The sequence below is a fragment of the Anolis carolinensis genome, chromosome 4, assembly GCF_035594765.1.
Source record: "Anolis carolinensis isolate JA03-04 chromosome 4, rAnoCar3.1.pri, whole genome shotgun sequence".
Classification (NCBI taxonomy): Eukaryota; Metazoa; Chordata; class Lepidosauria; order Squamata; family Dactyloidae; genus Anolis; species Anolis carolinensis.
The window spans coordinates 158,769,054-158,790,619 of record NC_085844.1 but is presented as its reverse complement, the minus strand read 5'-3'; the positions used below and the strand labels follow the sequence as shown (position 1 = coordinate 158,790,619).

Below are 21,566 nucleotides of genomic sequence, written 5' to 3'. Positions count from 1 at the left end.
TAATAATAATAATAATAATAATGACTTTGGTAATACACACTACTTCACTCCCTTCTCAGCTTCCTTTCTGGAAGAATCCTTTCTTGGGAGGTGTTAGCTGGCCCTGATTATTTCCTTTGTGGAATTTCCAATTTCCCTGCTTTCAGAGTGTTGCTCTTTATTTACTGTCCTGGTTTTAGAGATTATATTGTTCTGTATTATTCTATCACAGTAATTATTTCATATTAAAGTAGAATCTCACTTATCCAACATTTGTTTATCCAATGTTCTGGATTATTCAACGCAGTCTGCCTTTTAGTAATCAATGTTTTGTGATATTTTGGTGGTAAATTTGTAAATACAGTAATTACTACATAGCATTACTGCACATGGAACGACTTTTTCAGTCAAATTTGTTGTATAACATGTTTTGGTGCTCAATTTGTATAATGATTACCTAATTTGATGTTTAATCAGCTTTTCCTGAATCCCTTCTTATTATCCAACATATTCACTTATCGAACCTGCCAGCCTGTTTATGTTGGATAAGTGAGACTCTACTGTATATTGATAATTTTATATTATCTGCTTAGAACTGGATTATATGAGGCCCCTTCTTCACAGCTGTATAAAATACACACTGAAGTGGATTATATGGCAGTGTGGAGTCAATATAATCCAGTTCAAAGCAGATAATATAAGATTATAAATGGGTTATATAGCTGTGTGGAAGAGGCCTAAGTGAGGCCTAACTCTGCCTGTCCCCTGGGCTGAGTGGGTTGCTAGGAAACCAAGTGGGCGGAGCTTAGCCTTCTAACTGTCAGCAATTAGATAAAAACAATTATTCCTCTCCCTCTAATTAGGACTTTATTTTTATTTTATTTTTGTTGTATCAACCTAGAAGCGTGGATGATGGGTTGTGTTGTCAAATTTTGAGGTTGGGGGCCTGTAGTTTTGTTGTTTTGTCCGCTGCCATGATGCCATCACTCTTTTATATATTATATTATTATTATAATATATTATTATTATTATTATTATTATATAATTATTATTATAATTATAATATATTATATAAAAATTAGATAGATAGATAGATAGAAGATTTAAATTATTTCAAACCACTTTGGGTTTCATACTGAGGGGAAAGTGGGGTACAAATCAATTAATTGAGGCCCCTTCTACACTGCCATATAATCCAGGTTATAATAGAAGATAATTTGCATTATCTGCTTTGAACTGGATTATATGATTCTACACTGCCACATAATCCAGTTCAAAGCAGATAATCTGAATTTTACATGGCAGTGTAGAAGGGGCCTCAGTGACTGAGTAAATTGTTGAATAAATCAGGTATATCATGTATGTGTCAGCAACTATGATTTATTAGAAGATTTTTGAACTACTTTTTCTAATTTAATGTATTTGCATTCTTTATCCTGTAGGTGTAACAACAGAACTCAGTGTATAGTAGTTACTGGGTCAGATGTATTTCCTGATCCCTGTCCTGGAACATATAAATACCTCGAAGTCCAATATGAATGTGTCCCTTACAGTAAGTATACACTTTTTGATCTTGTTCCTTCTTCTTGTCTTCATGGTCATTGCTGGAGACATGCAAGATGCTCAAAAAGAGCATACAGTTGTGGCTTGAGAACCACAATGCATGTCAAGCATTTACAAACTAGGGCCTCCAATTAGCTTCACAAAGAGTGGAAAGGAGCCATCATATGATGCTGGCCAAGTGTCTGTGTTCTTAAGTGTTTGGCTTTTAAGGCTGTTACAGTTGATTCCCACTGCCAGTCCAAAAACAACCTTGAATTAAATACACTGAAGACTTATGCCTTGCATTGGGTCCTGACAAATTGCCTTGTCTTGCAGTTTTCTAAAGAGGAATCACCATTTACTTACATTTTCATTTCCAAAACTGCTTAAGAAAGCTTCCTGCTGTGGTGGTATAGAGGAAAAGTACCTTGGAAGTATCCTGAATTTAATTAATTCCATAATGTTATTTGGCTTACCAAGGTTATTTTATTTTATTAGTTTTCAGGTAAAATATCATAAACCTAATTTCTAACTCCATAACATTAAAAAAAATCTTTTTAGTTATTGTGCTTCATTTTTAATTCAATATTTCTCATACAAGGAATAACTAACCTAGCATATGTCTGTATTATACATTGGTATGCTGGTATATATTCATTCCCTTGACATTGGTTCCCTGAGCTACAGCAGCAAGTAACCCATAGATAAGAGCACTGAGAAACCAGTACATAAGGCCTGTGCTTCTGTCTTGATGACTAATGAGCTAATTTATCCTATTTCTGAAAAACTTTTGTTTTCTTATTAACTGTAATATTATTGTAAGAAACTCAACCCCATCCTTATATTTTCACTCTTTCATGTAAAGATAAATGTCAGCAGTGCATTGACTAGTGGATCCATTGTTTTTTTTATTAGCCATTTGAGTTTTAAATAAAAATGACAGCAGCATTTTGGTTTAGCTCAGAATCCAGAGGAATCTGATTAGGAAAAGTATTTTCCACACAATAAATGAGGAATGGGCAACTACAGTAGAGACAGAAATTAATATTTTGTTCATTAAACCACTAGCATAGTGCAAATCATGCATAAAACCAAAAATGGAAGTGACATGACCTCAAATCCAGTTTTATTTCAGACTGGTTTTGAATCTTTCCCCAGCAATCGGGGACTCGGGAAAGGAGGTCTTAATAACAATTATTTTATTTGCTGCCATTTTGAGAGATTTATAGCAAAAACTCAACTGGAAAAAAATGATCTAGAGGCTTGTAGATTTGCTGCAAGGGCTTCAAAACAGGAGGGGTGAATCTATACTTTCCCCATTACATCTTTTCACAGGATAAACTGTAAAATGAATACTATCTAGACTCTGTTTTTTTTCACTTAGCATACTGTTAAATATGTATAAGCCGCCACATAGACCAAGTCCATATTTAATGCAGAATCACTGCATTGACTTTACGAAGCTTCAGTTAAAAGCCGAACACATCATCGTTTCTTTCCATTCTTGCTCTGTACTTCTGTTCCATTATAAAACAGGTGCTTGTTGTGGTTTTATTTTTTCCTGCCGCTACTAAAATTGGAAGCCTACTGAGTAAGCTGAACTTTAGGATCTGTTATCCTATGTCTTGCCATTAGTTGCTTTTTGTAACCATTCTACTTGTGGCACTTCGAGCAGGACACCATTGTTCCTATTTACCAAAAAAAAAAAAAAAGGAAAAAAGTTTGTTTCATGAAATTATATTTACTTTAAGATCACCATTTTATTCCTAACTCCCAGAAAGAAGTACTGAATTCAATAAACTACCATATAACACCAGTGATTTTTTAAAAAGTGTAACAACTACTGAAATGCCACTATGTTTGTGTTTATTTAGGCCAGTTCCTGTAGAACAGGACAGTAGCTTCAAACAAGTGTTACTTTCAGATAATTTCCTATGCTGTTTTAGAGTTGAAAATGGATATGCCCTGCTGATTGGGTTTTACTATCTACAGAAAATGTTTTCTTTTGCAGTTAACAGAAGGCATTTCCTACGCAGAACTCTTAACATGTAGCCATTTCATTCCTTTTAAACATCTATATCTGTCTCCTGATGTATTTACTGCTCATTTTATAACAATATTCTCAGTTGTTCTGAAATTAATAAGGGTCTTTCTTTTCTCATTCGTTAATCAAATTCAGAGTAAATTTACATGAACATATTTGAATCTGATTTAACATGAATTGTATTTTCTTGTTCTTCCTTACGTTACATCTTACCAAAATTATGCTTCATCTGCAATCTATGTTTTACTCAAACACAAGAATACATTTGGGTTGCAGTCCAGACCCCCCTCCTTTATGCACAGCAGAAGCTGGATTGAAAGTAGTTAAATACACATAAATGGGTTCAGTATTGCAACAGTTGACAATTAAATTCCAGCTTAAACTTTTGACTTCATGAAAATTTTACAAGGAGACTTCAGGAAGAAAAAAAAATAATATTTCTCACATAGATGACAATGACTCTTTTAATTGTAGGCTTTGGCCTACAGTGATTGTGTCTTTAGTTTTCCTGTGTCTGATTGATCTTTTGTCTTTAATAGGACAAAGTCTTCTCCTGTTTCAGATGGATATCTCCTGATTTATTCCCTAACAACATCACTTGGAAAATCAACACACACACACCACACATTTCTAATTTAATCTAGGTCTTATGATTCCACAATAAATACAGTGTATAGACATTTTTTATATTAATTTTCAGATGTACAGGCTACGGATCTCATATCTGAAAAACTTGAAATTAGAAGTATTTGTGAGATCCAATTTTAGAATACGTATATTTCCATATACATATATAATGAAATATCTTGGTTATGGGACACACATCTAAACATGGCAATCATTTATATATCCACTACACCATTTACACATTGTGTGAAAAGATTTGGAGTATTTTCAATTTCAGAATGCCAAATAAGGGATAGATATTCTGTATTTAGCTTAAACTGCATGAGGTCCAGTGACTTTATAGCATTTTACTTTTTCCAAGACCAGTCAAACTCAGTACTCAAGAATGAAATACCATCATTATGAATATTTAACCAGTGATTTTCAAATTGAGGCTCAGCAGATATAAAACATTAAAGTGCAAATCACTTGATAATTTCTAATTCAATTGCCTAAAATAGGATTAGAAATTAGAAATATTGTCCAGATTTCAATATAAACTGGAGTCTTTCCAAAACATAAGTACACATAAGCATATGAATTTTCCCTAATTTTTATCGTTATTCCAAATGTTCTGCTAAGCTTTATTGTCTCTTTTGAATCTCCCACATTTTGTATATCAACTTGCTTTTAAGCTTCAGCTTTCTTTTCTCTGTCAATCTGAAATCCTTTTCTCTGTGTTTCTCTTTTTTTAAGGTTCACTTTCTCTCTGTGAAGGGAGGGTTTTGAAGTTTTAGGTTTACACCTTGCATGCTCTGAATGATTTGCACTGATCATTGCCAACACCTACATATGCCTGGATTTTTGAAATACCTGAAGCACATTTCTCTGTTGCTGCAAGCCCGAAAGTATCTCACTGTAATTGCACCAGAGTACTGTATGGTGCAATGTTCTTCCACTGCTCACCTCTTCTTCTGAGGTTAATACATTTAAAATCCATCATGTGTTTCAGGTTCAAGGCTACGGAAAGAGGAGACCCGTGCTTCTAAGGCAGTACAAATCTCCGTCTATGCTAATTCTCTTTTAGTACGGTTATGATAAGGCACACTCTGAATTACTTTCATTTTGAGCATGATCCATGAGCATGAAGAAGGCTGACTGTACAACTTCTAAATTGCAGCCTTAGTTTTTATAGCTGACCCGTGTTTGACATTTGTTGGGTGAACATCTTTCTGTCTAGCTATTTCTCCTCATGTCAGGTATCATTTTCTGCCACTTTCAGCTAAGGAGTCCATGTAGGATTGGTAGATCTGCATATTTTCTCTACCCCTTACTTGACACCTTAAGCTGTCATATCTGTGCATGAACGGGAATTCACTGAGGAAGAGGTGTTTATGAATAATTAAATTGTGAAACAAATGTTTGTTCGTGACACAATAAGACACAAGCAAACAAGGTTTGTTTGTGTCTCACATTGGAGGGCATGAAAAAGGCAGCTGAACTGCATGCTTAGACGTACTACTCTGTCCAAAAACAGCATGTAGGTTCTCAGTGGTCTTAGCATCCATTTGGTTTATTTATTTAACTCTTGATTTATAACCTGGCATGCATAAGCAGATAGAAATTGCATGCAAAACAATGAAAAGAGGAATTATTTCCTTCCTTGTAAATCCTTTCAATTTACAACTGATAATGATTTAGCTTCCTGCTAATTTAGCAAATGTAATTCCATATTCCATCACATAACAATCACCACCACTTCTTTCCTCCCTTCTTCCTCCAAGGCAAGGCAGTTTCCAAAACCTGGAATGTAGTTCTTTGGAAAAAGGAGGAGTAAGAGAAGATCCAATTTCCAGGGACCTCACTTCCAGGTTTTTAAAACTGCCTTACCACAGAGGAAGAAGAAAGGTGAGAACAGTGGACCTTCAGAGACCTCAATTTTTGGTTTTTAAACTGTCTTCCCTTTGGAGAAAGAAGGAAGGAAAAGTCAACCCCAAATGGTTCCGCAGTTTATTAACATAGCTGTTTGTTTGAGGCTGAATAATCTCTCCTCTCCCTTTCCTTTTGGAGGTAAGGCATTTTATTTTTTAAAAAACCACAAAACCCAGAGAACTTTGGATACATTTTATAGACAGTTGATCTAGATTGATCTGAAGCACTATGCCCATTTCTTCCTCCAAACAAATTTAATGATTTCTTTCCATTTCCTCATCTTTCAAATAAGTATCGCATTTCATCACATAATAGTCATACTTTTTCCCCATTAAAAACGAGGTGCAACTATTACGCAAGGAAAGAAAATCAGATTTCTTTCCATGTCACTTTTCTGTATGCTTGTAGATTCTTTTAAAAATGTTAACACACCTATATCAGCTGGTGTGCTAGTTGCAGAGTTGCCTGTTAAAAGTATCAGACTATAAAAGTGAGTCAGACATTTACTTTATACAACAAAGAGCCACTTGAGACTTGTTTACCCAAGCTCCAAACCCCCCTGAATGGACCACTGACTGTCCCCAAGAAATCATCTACATGAGCCCAAATTCCTGGACTCAACACCAAATGGAGTGCAGACTTTTCCTCATTATGCATGGCAGCTTCCAGTATGAATCACAGGGTCAAACTGACTTTGCTCTACTTTAATCAGATCTGAGGAATGCTCCAGAGTTTTCTGTAAACTCCAGAGTATCCAGAGTTTCAGGGTAGTCTCGGCAATGGAATGGGGTCTGATTCAGACCGATCCACTGCCTAGATTGGACACTGGCAGCATATGTCTTTCCCTGTGCTCATCAGTGCTGTGAAAGAAGATAGATTGATCTCATATCATCATTGCTCCTAGGTAGCAACAGAGCTCCATCCAAGCGACTGGCCATTCTGAGTCCCTCTGCTGCTGTCAGAACAGGATGCCTGTGCAACTAGAAAGAAGGAGTGGAGACTATGTTATACCTAGTTTCAGTTAACACACCTACTCTCAAGTAAAATAGTATAGGATTATAACCCCAATCCAAGATATACTGGCCCGTTAAAGAACTCATCTTGCTCTTAGCTTCACTTTGTCTCTATCACACTGTTGGCTTCACGACATCATCTGTCTGTTGGAGTCTGGAATGATGCCAGAATCAAATTAAGGGCTTAATAGTTGGGACTCAGTAAATTGCATACAGAATAGGAATCCCTCAGGTGGTATATGATATTTCCCACCTTCATGGGCTGCATTGCATACAAAGACTCTGATTCTTGAGTCCTCCAAAGGATATACTTAATGATTAGCTTTTTTGTTCTTTTTTTCAAAAATTCCTCCTTTGCAGTGTTTTATCACTACCAGCAACCCCCACCCGAATTGCCATTAAAATAAGAATTGTAAAACGGGCCTGAAATGTATTATTTGCCCTTGAATGAGAGTGTTATTGATTACGGAGGAATTGAGAGCATTCCACTTGACATTTCTCTCAATTACACTGCACAATATATGTTGATACTTCAAATAATCTAAGTCAGTCTTTTTAGAATTAATAAGCCCATCGGAAGCACCACTTCCTACATATGTGCATGAGATTTTGTTTTAAGCTTAGTTTCAGACCTTGGAATACAGTGGAAACTACTCAAAAATATTTTATTCTTTAGCTATGCCAATTGGGATTTTGCCGTTTTCATTTTCCTTAGCAAATATATTTGTCTCCTAAAAATGTACATCTGTACAGAATGTATCCACAACAGATACATCACTAATAATTTTTGTTAGCTTTGTCTTTATGCCATTGTCTTATTTATTCTTAGCAAGTGCACTATTGCTTTATTTTAATAAGGAATGGGTTCACAAACAGAATCATCAGGATGTAATTAGTATTGAAATTACAAAGCCTTAACATTCTTTTCTGTTTATGTGAATACATTCTAATCACTTGAATGCTCAGTTGATGATGCACAATTGGAAAATGCACTTATAAATCAATCAGTAGGCGAAATGAGCATTCTATCATGTCAAAGTAAGATTTGTCTGTGTCCCAGTGAGATTAATAGAACTGAAGTAACAATAATTATCGACTTCAGAGATGATTAACTTTCGTTGAATCATTGTCCATGAGATTAATTTTAGAAACTTTGACAGGACTCCTTCTAAAAATTTAAGTGGTGGATATTATTATTATTATTATTATTATTATTGAATCCACATAATCATGAAAATGTTTCTTGTCTGATGACATATTTCAAATATATTTGTTTAAAATATTTCATACATTTCCTTCCAAGTGAAGCTTGCTACATAATTAGTGGTTTGATCAGCATTTCCAAGGTAATAATATTTTATAATGCCCCCTATAATGTAAGTGGAGAAAGCAGAATTCTTAATGCAAACAAATACTATGCATATCAACTTTGTATAGTCAAATAAATGCAAGGAAAAATCTTTATATCTTAACCCCAAAGATTGATCTCACGAGAGAGACTGTTGTATTGATTTATGATCCTGAATGTAAACCATATTAGTTTTTGAGAAACTGTTTTGAATAAATGTTACTGTTTTGGCTCAAAGGTTCTCCTTTTCTCCCATAGTAGCATGTTTACATTATCATCAGAACCTTTGAAAGTAACTATTTATTTTCTTGTTACTCAGGGGTTGAGACCCTGCATTTTGAGGCATATGTGCCTAACACTGTGCCTCCATAGCTAAATCTCTTGATACTGCCGTCTCAAAAAAATTACCTTGTAAGCCATCTAGTCCCCACTCACATAGACATATCCAGGGTTTTTTTTTTTAGCATGGTGCGCAAACATCAGCTTGAATCTCAAGGGAAATGGGGTTTGTATATCTGCCTACTGCGTAGGTGACATCTCATCTAGCTAAATGAGAATAGCTGAGTTGATATTAATATTCTCATAAAGTTGCATACCATAAAATGTGTGATAGTAGTACAAGACAAATTTGCACTTCTACTACTTAAAAACTATAAACATAAAAAGTTACAATGCCACATGTATATACTGTATTAGATTTTTAAAAATCCCAATTTCACATAGTTAACATTATTATATGTTAAAGCACAATTTAATTTAATTTAATTTAATTTAATTACACAATTGTAACTGAAAAAAGAAATTGCTGGACCACAGATATGGGATGAACTTTTTAAATGGTTTCCTATTTGTTTGTTCCTAGTGATAAACAAATCTAAATGGGGGAGCAATTTGGTGCAGGAACACCTTAGTGGTAGGTCTCTCCAGACTAGACCCCCATCCCCCCCGGACAAAAACACAACACCCAAGAGGAATCCCTGAAATTCAGGATTGCTCCCACATCCAACTAATAAACTGCAAGGTTGGCCAGAGGGGAAAGCCACAGAGCTGCTTTGACCCTTGATGAGGGCAAAAGACCCATAGACTAGCCCAAAGCACAGGTGATTTTTTCTCACCCCCAAGATCTCATGATACATAGGAGCAGTTCCAAATTCCCATCCTACACAATACGCCAGTAAGTGAGTGTATCACCAAGTCGTATCTTCCCCCAAAACCATAATCACATAGTTATATTTTAAAACACAATTTAACTTAAGTACAAATTTTATTGAAAAAATAATTTCAAGTTATTAATTGTTTGTAACCAGTTATTTCCAAGTTCTGTTTCACAATTACCTTCCTTGGAATGCATTATTTATGGTGGCCAAACAAATTTTACCTGCTATAAAAACAAAACACAAATAAAAACAAGAAGACAAAATATTTGATATCTGTTTTGAATACATGGTAAAGGTGTGTTTTTGTATACTAGATTCCTGGTTTTCACTTGTTTCATGCTGAAGAATCTATTAGCGGGATACATTTACTTTGTTTTTGGTTTTCTTCTTGTTGTCATTGCTTACAGCATTTTGCTTCTTCCTTCTAGAAGTTTATGCTTATTCCTTTTAGACAGTTATTTCAATTCAAGATTGAAATGCCCCTGTGTTCCATGGAAAACATCAAGAAAATGAAAATAAGTTGCTTCTATTAGAAGTGCATGTGGAGTGGTCAGGGGGTTGGGAGTGGGGATGGTAAACCAAATACAGAATGGTAGTAGTGTGGATTAATGTAGTGCATATGTCACTTTTTGAAATATGAAGTCCCCGGAGTATTCCCTTTTTCAGTATACTGTCCTGTAAAATGTTTCATCAAAAATCAATATGAGTTGTTCTATCATGATGGACCTTGTCCAGAAACACTCTAATTGAGGTCAGCGTTCAGAGAAATTTAATAAAGAACAGCTGTTACCATGGTTTAACTCCCCCCCCCATCTTGTTGACCATGATTTTGCTCCCCTTCCACAAAAGTGTACTCTCTGACCATCCATCCTCCCTTCCCTTTTTCTTCTTCTGCCCTCTCTTCTGTATTCTAGCTCATGTCAAACATTTCAAGCTATTTGTTACAACTTTTACTTTTGCTAATTTATTGAAATACTGTTATGTATTCCTAAGGTAAGGGGTCTCAAAGTGTCCATTTTAGTCAGTGGAAAGTGAAATAAGACAAATTGTATAGCTCTTTCTCCCAATAATGTATGAAACACAATAGGGTGGTGAGATATTTTGTCAGATGTATAACCTCTTAAGACACAACTTACACTTTCTACTATCTTCCCAGAGTGCCATTCAGTGTGCTTGTACATATGTGTGTGGAAGGGTAACCCTGTAAGTTTTATATCAATTGATTATAGTACAGATATACAGTAATTTGGGAAGAGGGGGGTTAACCCCACCACAATCCATCTTTAGCAAGAAAAAATACTAGTGAAATGTCTTAGGAGTGAAGGTGCCCAATTTGCCATTCCACCTGAGAGAATGGAGGGGGGAGTTTCGTTAGATAAAAGGAAATTGTTGCAAAGCAAGTTCTGTCCCTTCAAAGAAAAGGTCAAATATTTCCATTTATTTATGTTGAAGTTGCGGTAATCTTTCTCTACTTGGTATAGGCTGTTAGAGAAATAAAAATATCCCCCTTGTCTTGCATTACCAGCTAAGGCACACAGCTAGCGCACATCTAGGGAAAGCTTTTATCAACTCTTTCATTTAGCTAATCTGAAAAAGAAGATGCCCCCCCCCCCCAGCAAAGATTGCTTCCTATACTTTAGTAACTTAGGTAATCCATAGATGAAGGTGATCCACAGATACAAGAAAAGTGATCATGCCTCCTATTTGGCAGAGTGGGAAGCTTTGTGAGCAGATAAATTGTACCCTTTGGTTCCATAACAAGACTGTGTCTATGATTCTATGAGAAGAGCATGTATGGCCCCTTCTACACAGCTATATAAAATCTAGATTATCTACTTTGAAGTGGATTATTTTAGTTTACACTATGATATCATCCATTTCAAAGTAGATAATCTGGATTTTATATGGCTGTATAGAAGGAGCCTATGTGTGAGGAATAAAAAGAACTATAGAGATTCTCAATTTTCCACCCATAACCTTGGGATTGTTCTTTTATTTTAGCTTTAATGTACTTTATTTGTATCATAAAAATGGTCTCCACAGTGTCTTGTAAATAGTTGAGTCCAAGGTTCTTAATCTTGTGTCCATGGATCTTCTAATTCTTTCATGCAGTTCACTGAGTTGGGTGCAAAATAATTTTTCCCTTTCAATTTCCTTTTTCAAATGTGTCTAGTGAAACGTAACATTAAATTTTAATTTTTAAGTTTCCATTTTTCCTATTACATACTGAACTACATGAATTAAATCAATTTCTAGTGAAATGAAATCAATTGTATGCCAGACTTTGTGTGTGCGTTTATATGATTGTGTGTATTTTTTTTCTTAGTCTGTAGAATCTGATCAGAGTCTCAAAAGGTCCATGACACAAAATGCTTAAGAACTACTGGCTTGAGTTGCCTGTTCTGCATGCTCTTTATATCTTCTTCCGTATCTGTGACAGTGTTGTGTTGTGTTAAGATGACCTGCTGGGATCTCATACATTGTGTGAGTGGGCTTGCATGTGGAACGGGACTTTATATCACAGATAGCTGGGAAGTACAGAGAAGGGTTCTACAAATAAGTTGCACAAATAATTGGTCAAATTTGATTTGTCTATTTGATTTTGTTTCTGATGAAGAAATTCTAGATTCAACAAACCTTTGGTTCAAGAAACCAGAAGCTCTTACAATTTCAGTTGATTGTTTTATTTCTGTACATGTAAGACATGATGGTATTTCACCACTGTATAATTGACATGGACTGCAAATTATGTTCCAATGCACCCATAAATTGCCTTGGTTTTTTTTTACTTTCCACTGAATGCTAGGGAGGACAATCAAGGTGAGAACTGTGGGAGACTAGACAGAAATTGTACACTTTCATTTAGGTTTCAGGCAAAGCCCACCTCATTAGTGGTAGGTTGTGTATGCAGTGAAAATATAACATATTAATGATGTGTACTGGAAGATAAGATGAATAGCAATATTAGAAAAAAGGGAACAATTCAATATTTTTGGGGATGCTTTCACATGTATTTGCAAAATAAACTTGCAAGTCGTGTGGTCTCATAATGGCCAAAGCTTAACATTGGGTTCCCGAAATATTTTACTACAATGAAAGCTTTCAGAACGTCACATAGTGGCTATTTTAGATACATACCCAAATCTGTTGGACACTGTTTACGGTGGACTTTGCAGAAGATGCTTCAGCTGTATTTCATAAAAAGGAAAATCAGCTTTGCAAATGCTCATTTGTTGCAGGAAATGTTTGGTTTTTATACCTTTATACCCAGGCTAAAAGATGGAAGTGTTTCAGAAGACCTGTTGTAGATTAAGAAAATGGAACTTAAAAGTTTAAGACAACCTATGTGGACATGGAGCCCCGGTGGCGAAGTGCGTCAAAGCACTGAGCTGGAGACCGAAAGGTCCCAGGTTCAATCCCCGGGAGCGGCATGAGCGGCCGCTGTTAGCTCCAGCTCCTGCCAACCTAGCAGTTCGAAAACATGCCAATATGAGTACATCAATAGGTACCACTCTGGCGGGAAGGTAACGGCGCTCCATGCAGTCATGCCGGCCACATGACCTTGGAGGTGTCTACAAACAACGCCGGCTCTTCGGCTTAGAAATGGAGATGAGCACCAACCCCCAGAGTCAGACATGACTGGACTTAATGTCAGGGGAAAACCTTTTACCTTTACATGTGGACATGGAATTTACTCATGAGACTACATGGAGGTGGACAAACTGTACACCACAGTTCCCCTTCACGTTGTTATGGCCACCATAGCTCCTGTGGTACAGTAACATGGGGAGGGTGCAGGTGGATTTTTGTCCCCAAATAGCCATGTACAAATACGTGAAGGGAAGTCATAGGGAGGAGGGAGCAAGCTTGTTTTCTGCTGCCCTGCAGACTAGGACACGGAACAATGGCTTCAAACTACAGGAAAGGAGATTCCACCTGAACATCAGGAAGAACTTCCTCACAGTGAGGGCTGTTCGACAGTGGAACTCTCTCCCCCGGGCTGTGGTGGAGGCTCCTTCCTTGGAGGCTTTTAAGCAGAGGCTGTCAGGGGTGCTTTGAATGCCATTTCCTGCTTCTTGGCAGGGGGTTGGACTGGATGGCCCATGAGGTCTCTTCCAACTCTACTATTCTATGATTCTATGAAATGGCCAGTAATGTTTCACATGTAATTGGGAGAATGTGTAGGAAACAGGACACCCTTTCAAGTCCTATACAGAACAGAAAGTGATCAGATGCTCATTGAGTGGGATCCTGAAAATATCCCGTCTCCCATTTCTTGAAGATGAGACACAGAAGAAGGTGTGTGCACCATTCTTTGCTGGGACAATGTTTGCCCCTAACATATAGGGGCAAACATATATTGTCTAACCCTGAAAATTGCCCACTTCAAAGTTCTTTGGATAATTAAGAATGATATAACACAGAGAGGGAGGCACACAATATGTAACATATATTAATAAAATGTTCTGTATAGATGAAGTTGACCTAGAATATTTTATATAGATTATTGTTGCTTGAAGCTTGGGAAGGGGAAGGATGTATAGATCATCTGTGCATTAGTCAAGTCTTTCATTATTTATTCAGGTTGACTAAGTGAAACTACATCTCTGCATATTCTGTATTGCTTTTTTAACCTACTAAAATGATTGATCCATGTTCACTGATGTAACTGTAGAATCTTTCTCCTGCTAGGTTTTCCTGTTGTCTGTTGCTTTCTATCCAAAGTAGTGCAGTTCTTATTCTTCCTGTGTTTAACATCTGTTGACTAATTTAATCTTCGTCTAATAGTCAATTTGTGTTAATCTTCTTTTTTTTCCCTTGCACTTTTTTTTTCATTTTTCTTCCGATGCTTGAAATAGAAGTGGAGCAAAAAGGTAAATAATATATATAGTCCAACCCCACCCAGCTCCTTGTTATGTGCCTTATGGATGTTGACCTCCTTCCCTCCCCTCCCCACAATACTCCAAAACTATAATAATCAGCAGGATCGCATTATGTACCCCTCATAAAGAAATCGACTTTGCAATAAACTGACTTGGCTGTTAATCTGACTTAGCTATTTGAAGCAGGTGGTGGGATTTTAGTGTTTGTACCTTCTCTGGGATGTAATCTCCCTTTGCTTCCTTTTTTCTTTCCTTCCTCCCTTTCTTTCTCCCTGTCTTTCTTCACCCACAACTACTTCCGGTTAATAAAATGTCATCTTGCTTGGCTTCCAGAACCCTCACCATAGCATGCCATAATTACAGGGGTTCCTGGTCTGTTACATTCATTGCTTTGATTGTCCATTATTTATGTTGCTTCTAATGAAGAACTGTATATAAATATATGTGTGTGTGTGTGCTATAATTTTAATTTTGTCATATATCAAGGACACCTTTATTTTCAGCTTTACTATCTATTAAAGATTTTTTAAAAGTTTAGGAATGGAAAACACGCAAGTCAATTGAACTGCTGCACACCGATTAAATGTCTGGAGAAGAAATGCTGTATTCATGATAAATGCAAGCACAGTTTTATAGTTTCAGATAGATTAATAGAACATAGAATTTTGGGTGATACTAGGGAAAGCACTTCATCTATTAGTTACTATGGTAACCTTGAGAACTATGGATTAATTACATATGAATTACAAAACATTGTTGCTGTTTTTAAATATATATATTTTCTTCTTTATAATTATTTTTAATTTTATTAAGTAGCATGAGCATTTTTTTTTAAAAAAACTTAATAAATCTTGTTTTGCTTTCTTCTATGATTGCTAGTTTTTGTTTGCCCTGGGACGTTGAAAGCTGTTGTGGATTCTCCAAATTTATATGAAGCTGAACAGAAAGCAGGTGCCTGGTGCAAAGATCCTCTTCAGGCTGCAGATAAAATATACTTCATGCCATGGACTCCATACCGTACCGATACTTTGATAGAATACGCTTCTTTAGAGGACTTCCAAAATGGACGGCAACAGACGACATATAAGCTTCCAAATCGAGTGGATGGTACAGGATTTGTGGTGTATGATGGTGCAGTCTTTTTCAACAAGGAAAGAACCAGAAACATTGTAAAGTTTGACTTGAGGACTAGAATTAAGAGTGGAGAAGCTATTATAAATTATGCCAATTACCATGACACTTCCCCTTACAGATGGGGGGGAAAGACTGACATTGATTTGGCAGTTGATGAAAATGGCTTGTGGGTAATTTATGCTACAGAACAAAACAATGGAATGATAGTTATTAGCCAACTGAACCCATATACTCTGCGTTTTGAAGCAACATGGGAAACAACGTATGACAAACGGGCAGCATCCAACGCTTTTATGATATGTGGGGTTCTCTACGTTGTGCGATCAGTTTATCAAGACAATGAAAGTGAAACTGGCAAAAACTCAATTGATTACTTATATAATACCAGGTTAAATCGAGGAGAATATGTAGATATTCCTTTTCCCAACATGTACCATTACATTGCTGCTGTGGATTACAATCCTAGAGACAATCAACTTTATGTGTGGAACAACAACTTCATCCTACGATATTCTCTCGAATTTGGCCCTCCTGACCCTGCTCAAGGTAAGATCATTAGTTTTTCCCTCTGTTTTTCAAAGTTTTTGAAGCTCTTGCTAATAAATTCCAGGATATTTCGAGGATGCAAGCAAGGACACCTATTTTGTAACAAAAATAAAACGGGAAGATGACAATTTGGATTTAAATCTTTTTACCTATGCTATGTGTTCTATACCAGTATATCCAGTTACACATTTTAACTTTACACTGCTTATTATGTTCAAGACAAAGCAACAATTCTAGTGTGGATTATTCTTAGGATTGGGGTCATTTTTCTGACTTTAGAACAAAAAAAGATATGAAAACATGATTGAAAAGTCTTGGTGAAGATACATAGTTGACTTGCATTGTGAATTTCTCATTCTTTGCTGCAGTTTTAAAGAAAGACTGCCCAATATCTTTTTAATATATTATAGTGTGCCAAAATTTACCTTTAGTGTCAGAAAGGTATGTTAGTGTACTATAGATGAGGAAAGTCACTTAAAGAACTGAATGGTTGCATAAACTACCTAAGAGTATACATTTTGGGGCTAAAATCACAGAAGAAATATCTCCAGTGGAGCACATGCAGATTTGTAAATTTCTAAAATCCACTCGAATTAAAAAAGAACTAATGTTTACAGAGTATTGTTTCTGTGTTGTAGAAATTACTGAATATTCTTTCAGATGACTTTTGTTTCATCCCATATATTATTACTGAATGTTTTTCTTCAGTTGTTATAGGCTTTGGTTTCTACCTTTACTATCATGGACTATAAGATTGGTCACATTTATTTATTATTATTGTCTTTATTTATACCCCTCTTTACTCCCTGTGGGGACTCAAGGTCACATGTGTTAGCAATGTGGAAGTAATTCTGTAGTGTATGGTCATACAGCCTGTGTGCACAACAAGAATTGCAATCATATGATCATAGGAAAGAGATGTAGAAATATTGCATATGCTAGTTCTGTTTGGGAACACATCAAAATTGTAGATGTTCTATATACACATGGGACTACCACCCAGCTTACTATATCTTTTGATTACTGAACACCTGAACCAGTCTGAATTGAGTCATCATTGAATAATGTTAGAGATGTTGTAAAGAGGCTGGGGGGGGGGGGGGGAAGCACAAGGTAATAATGTATATAAACTTTAGGTTAACTTAATAAATAATGTAATTAAAACACCTTTAACATTACTGTCAAAACATGTAGTGTTTGAAATGTATTGTAGAATATGTAGCCAACATTTCAATCACTATTTCAATCAGCTATATTGTAGGTGAATTTTGTAAGTTAGTCTGAAATCTTTCTTATACTTTCTTGTAAGTAGGTAGCTAAACATGGATAGAGTTTATTTCATTTCACATTGTTCCAATGGATTTTGATGCATGTAATATATGTTTGTATTACCAAATTACTTTTGAATTCCTTCTTTTAAAAGATAGAAGATGGAATGGTAAAACATGAGTTTATACAAACATGTTCTTTAACATATATAGTTACATACTGGCCATGTTTTAACTTGTTGATCTGCAGATAACAAAATATTACTTGTACACGTGAACGGCAAATGTGCAGCATCTACTAGAAATTATTAGAAAAAATATTTGAATACAAAAGCTGCAAAGTACAATTCAAGCATGCAATTTACAAAAGTATAGTTAAAACATGATAAAAAAACTCATTTATCTGCTCAAACTAAGTAATTGTGAGAATATGACAAGAATTGATCTGATTCTTTCTGAATTCCCTAATTGTATTTAAATATAACTAAATTGTAGTCATACTTATTGAAATTAATGGAATTTAGGTTTGTCAAGTCACATTGAATTAACTGCCTCTATAAGTGACGGTTCAGTTTTGTAGATAGATAAAACTGAAAACAAAGAATGGAATGAATGTAAAAGATATATCCTCATATCAGTAGGCTTGGCATGGAGATGGTCCCATGGGCCATTAAGTCCAATCCATGATCTCCACAAGGAGCATTTCCAACAGATTCAGACTCTTTCTGAAGGCATCCAGAGAAGCTGACCCCACCACCTCTCTAAAGAATTGACTCAATTGCCTATTTGTTTTTACTGTGGAGAGAGTCTTTCTAATTGATATCTACTTTCTCTGTAATTTAAAACTATGATCTGACTCTCTGGGGCAGCATAGAACAAACCTGCACCATCCTCTGTGAGGCATTTGAAGAATACAAGCATGTTACCTCTCAATCTTCTCTTGACCAAGCAGAACACGCCTTGCTCCCCCAGCCTATTCTCATGTTTTGTTCTCAATACTTCTTATCATCCCTATTGCACTTTTCTGAACCTGACCCAACTTGTCTAAATCCTTCCTAAAATCAAGTGCCCGGAACTGAACACTGTACTCCAAATGAGACCTAACAAGCATAGAATATAGTGACATGACATTATTACTTCTCTCAACCTGGAAACTATACTTAATGTAGATGAAAATAGGATTTGATCTTTTTGCTGCAGTATCTCAGTACTGTTTCATAATCAACTTACGATCAACAGTAATCCCAAGATCCCTTTCACATGTACTGATGCCAAACTAAGTATCCTCCGTGTTATCGAAGGCTTTCATGGCTGGGATCACAGGGTTGTTGTATGTCTTTCGTACTGTGTGGCCATGTTCCAGAAGTATTCTCTCCTGACATTTCGCCGACATCTATGGCAGGAATCCTCAGAGGTTGTGAGGTATGGATAAACTAGGAAAGGAAAAAAAATATATATCTGTGGAGAGTCCAGGGTGTGGCAAGAGTCCGTTGTCACTGAGAAGCCATCATTATTGTTTCAGTTAATCACCCTAATTAGCATTGGAAAGGTTTTTGTCTCTTGCCTGGGGGGGGGGGATCCTTTGTTCAGTCAATAGCCGTCCTTGGGGCTCCTCTTCCTTCAGAGTGTTGGTTCCCATCTACTGTTTTGATTTTAGAGTTTTTTTAATACTGGTAGCCAGATTTTGTTCATTTTCATGGTTTCCTCCTTTCTGTTGAAGTTGTCCACATGCTTGTGGATTTCAATGGCTTCTCTGTGTAGTCTGACATGATAGATGTTGGAGTGGTCCAGCATTTCTGTGTTCTCAAATAATATATTGTGTCCAGGCTGGTTCATCAAGTGTTCTGCTATGGCTGATTTCTCTGGTTGAATTAATCTGCAGTGCCTTTCATGTTCTTTGACTCTTGTTTGGGCGCTGCGTTTGGTGGTCCCTATGTATACTTGTCCACAGCTGCATGGTATCCGATAGACTCCTGCAGAGGAAAGAGGATCCCTCTTGTCTTTCACTGACCGTAGCATTTGTTGGATTTTCTTTGTGGGTGTGTAGATAATTTGTAGGTTGTGATTCTTCATCAGTTTGCCTATGCGGTCAGTGGTTCCCTTAATGTATGGTAAGAACACCATTCCTCTGGGTGGATCTTTGTCTTGACTCTCATGGCTTCTTCTTGGCCTTGCAGCTCTTCTGATGTCTGTGGTGGAGTATCCATTGGCCTGTAGATCCCAGTTTAGGTGGTTTTAGTTCACCTTGGAGGAGGTGAGGTTCGCAGATTCTTTGTGCATGATCTGTCAGGGCTTTGATTGTGCTTCCTTTTTGACTGGGGTGATGAGAGTCAAGACAAAGATCGTCAGGAGAGAATACTTCTGGAACATGACCACACAGCCGGAAAGACATACAACAACCCTAAGTATCCTCCATCCCATGTGTGTTTGATTTTTGGGCTCATTGTAGACTTTGTCTTTTGCCTTTAGGCGTCACAATTTTCTCATTAGGAGTAGAAAGATTATGATGATTACAATGATGATAGTGATTATAGTTTCAATGGGAACATTTATAAAAGAATATTGGAAGCCACACACATTGTTCAAGGCAACTTTTCCTTAATAATTACCACTTCATATGGATTTTAACGTCCGTGATGCCTTACCGTTGAACAACTTAACTGGGAATGAAAGGAGTTGCATTCCTTGAAGAACAACAAGTTGAAGATGTCTGACTTAGGGTGATGTCATATTTGTAAGGTTAGATATAAGGGTAGCATTGCTGAGCCCTTATGTCTGGACAGAGGAAGTCCTTCTCACATCTGATGCTTAATGATGTTACAAGGTCAGTGACTCTGAAAGAAAAGCCATGGCCTCTTCTGTTAGACTGCTAAATTTGGGGGCATTATCAAGAAGCCAGCCATCTTTGCACTTGTGATGGGAACAGTAATGGTATGTTGACCTACTAAATGAGCCCTCTTTCTCATCTCTCTGCCTGCCAGTGCCTGGCTTCACCATCATTTCCTGCAATAAAAATGGCCCAAACACTATGATCTGTATATCCTTTTGACTAACTAAAGCCTTTTGTCACATTCACCTCCTTACCTTCTGCGCTAAATATCTTCCTTGACCTCAAGCATGTGCTTCCCTATAGACATAACACAGGATATTGTTCATGTTAGCCATCCACTTTGCAATTTCCACAGGAGCATTGCAAGACTATAACCTCACACTGAGTCTTGCTTTGCTGAGATTTTAGCTCACCCTCTGTCACTCTTTTCACCATGCAGTCCTTATGCATAACTTCACAGAATATGAAAAGTTGTTATGTTTTGGAATCCAACACAATTTACATTAATGTCACAGTTTCATAGGTCCTGTGGCTAGCCTATATTATGCGTTTCTGCTTCATTGTCATAGGAATTCTTTTAAATAAAAAACAACACAAATATTAGTCATATTTTACTACAGTTCAATGTTTCTTCATTTCATTTGTTGTGTATTGCATTCTGCCTTTGTATGTTAATGACAAAAAGATGCTCTCTGATGTAGCTGTAGTATAGGAAGGTGCCTAAGTGAAAACAATAGTGAGTGGTTTTTATAGTATCAATCTGCTAATGCCAATCTACTGCTTGTGCAAATACAATGTCTGTATCTTTTCACTTATCCACAGTTTCATTTAGGGCTTCCTGGACAAATTGCACCATCTTCTTGGTACCTACATCATTCATCCCATTGAAAATGATAAGAGTACACTGTTATCCATGATTTCAAATATCCTTGTAGCTTATCCCTGTTGATAAATGAGTTGTGTTGTATTTTATTTTTCTTTGTAGAAGCCGCTCCACAAGTCATTGTATTTGCTGGAAACAGTGGTACCAGCCATTGAACTAGCTGGTGTACAAGCTCCTTTCACAGCTCACTAAAAATTAGTTTGAGTGTTGCTTATTTTGTTCAGTGTACACACACTAACGGAACACTCAATTTCTTTCATGATGTCATAAGGCCAATGGGCCCACATACCAGAAAGTGTTTCATTTCAAGCGCCTTTTGCCTCTTTATCATTTCCTTTTTCAGGACTATTTGGCCAATATTGTTGCATGATATTTGAGAAGATTCAGTTGCAAGCATCATT

General features: G+C 36.5%; 1 protein-coding gene across 22 annotated transcripts in view; it reads left to right on the top strand.

The window, feature by feature from the left end:
- The window catches only part of adgrl2 (adhesion G protein-coupled receptor L2), a 324,023-nt gene that overhangs the window by 240,855 nt on the left and 61,602 nt on the right, over nt 1-21,566 (top strand). For all 22 annotated transcript variants that reach the window (XM_062978110.1, XM_062978112.1, XM_008114145.3 and 19 more), the window contains exons 4-5: nt 1,422-1,531; nt 15,384-16,184. In XM_062978110.1, the coding sequence (XP_062834180.1) occupies nt 1,422-1,531; nt 15,384-16,184 (911 nt within the window). The remainder of the gene's footprint in view (nt 1-1,421; nt 1,532-15,383; nt 16,185-21,566) is intronic.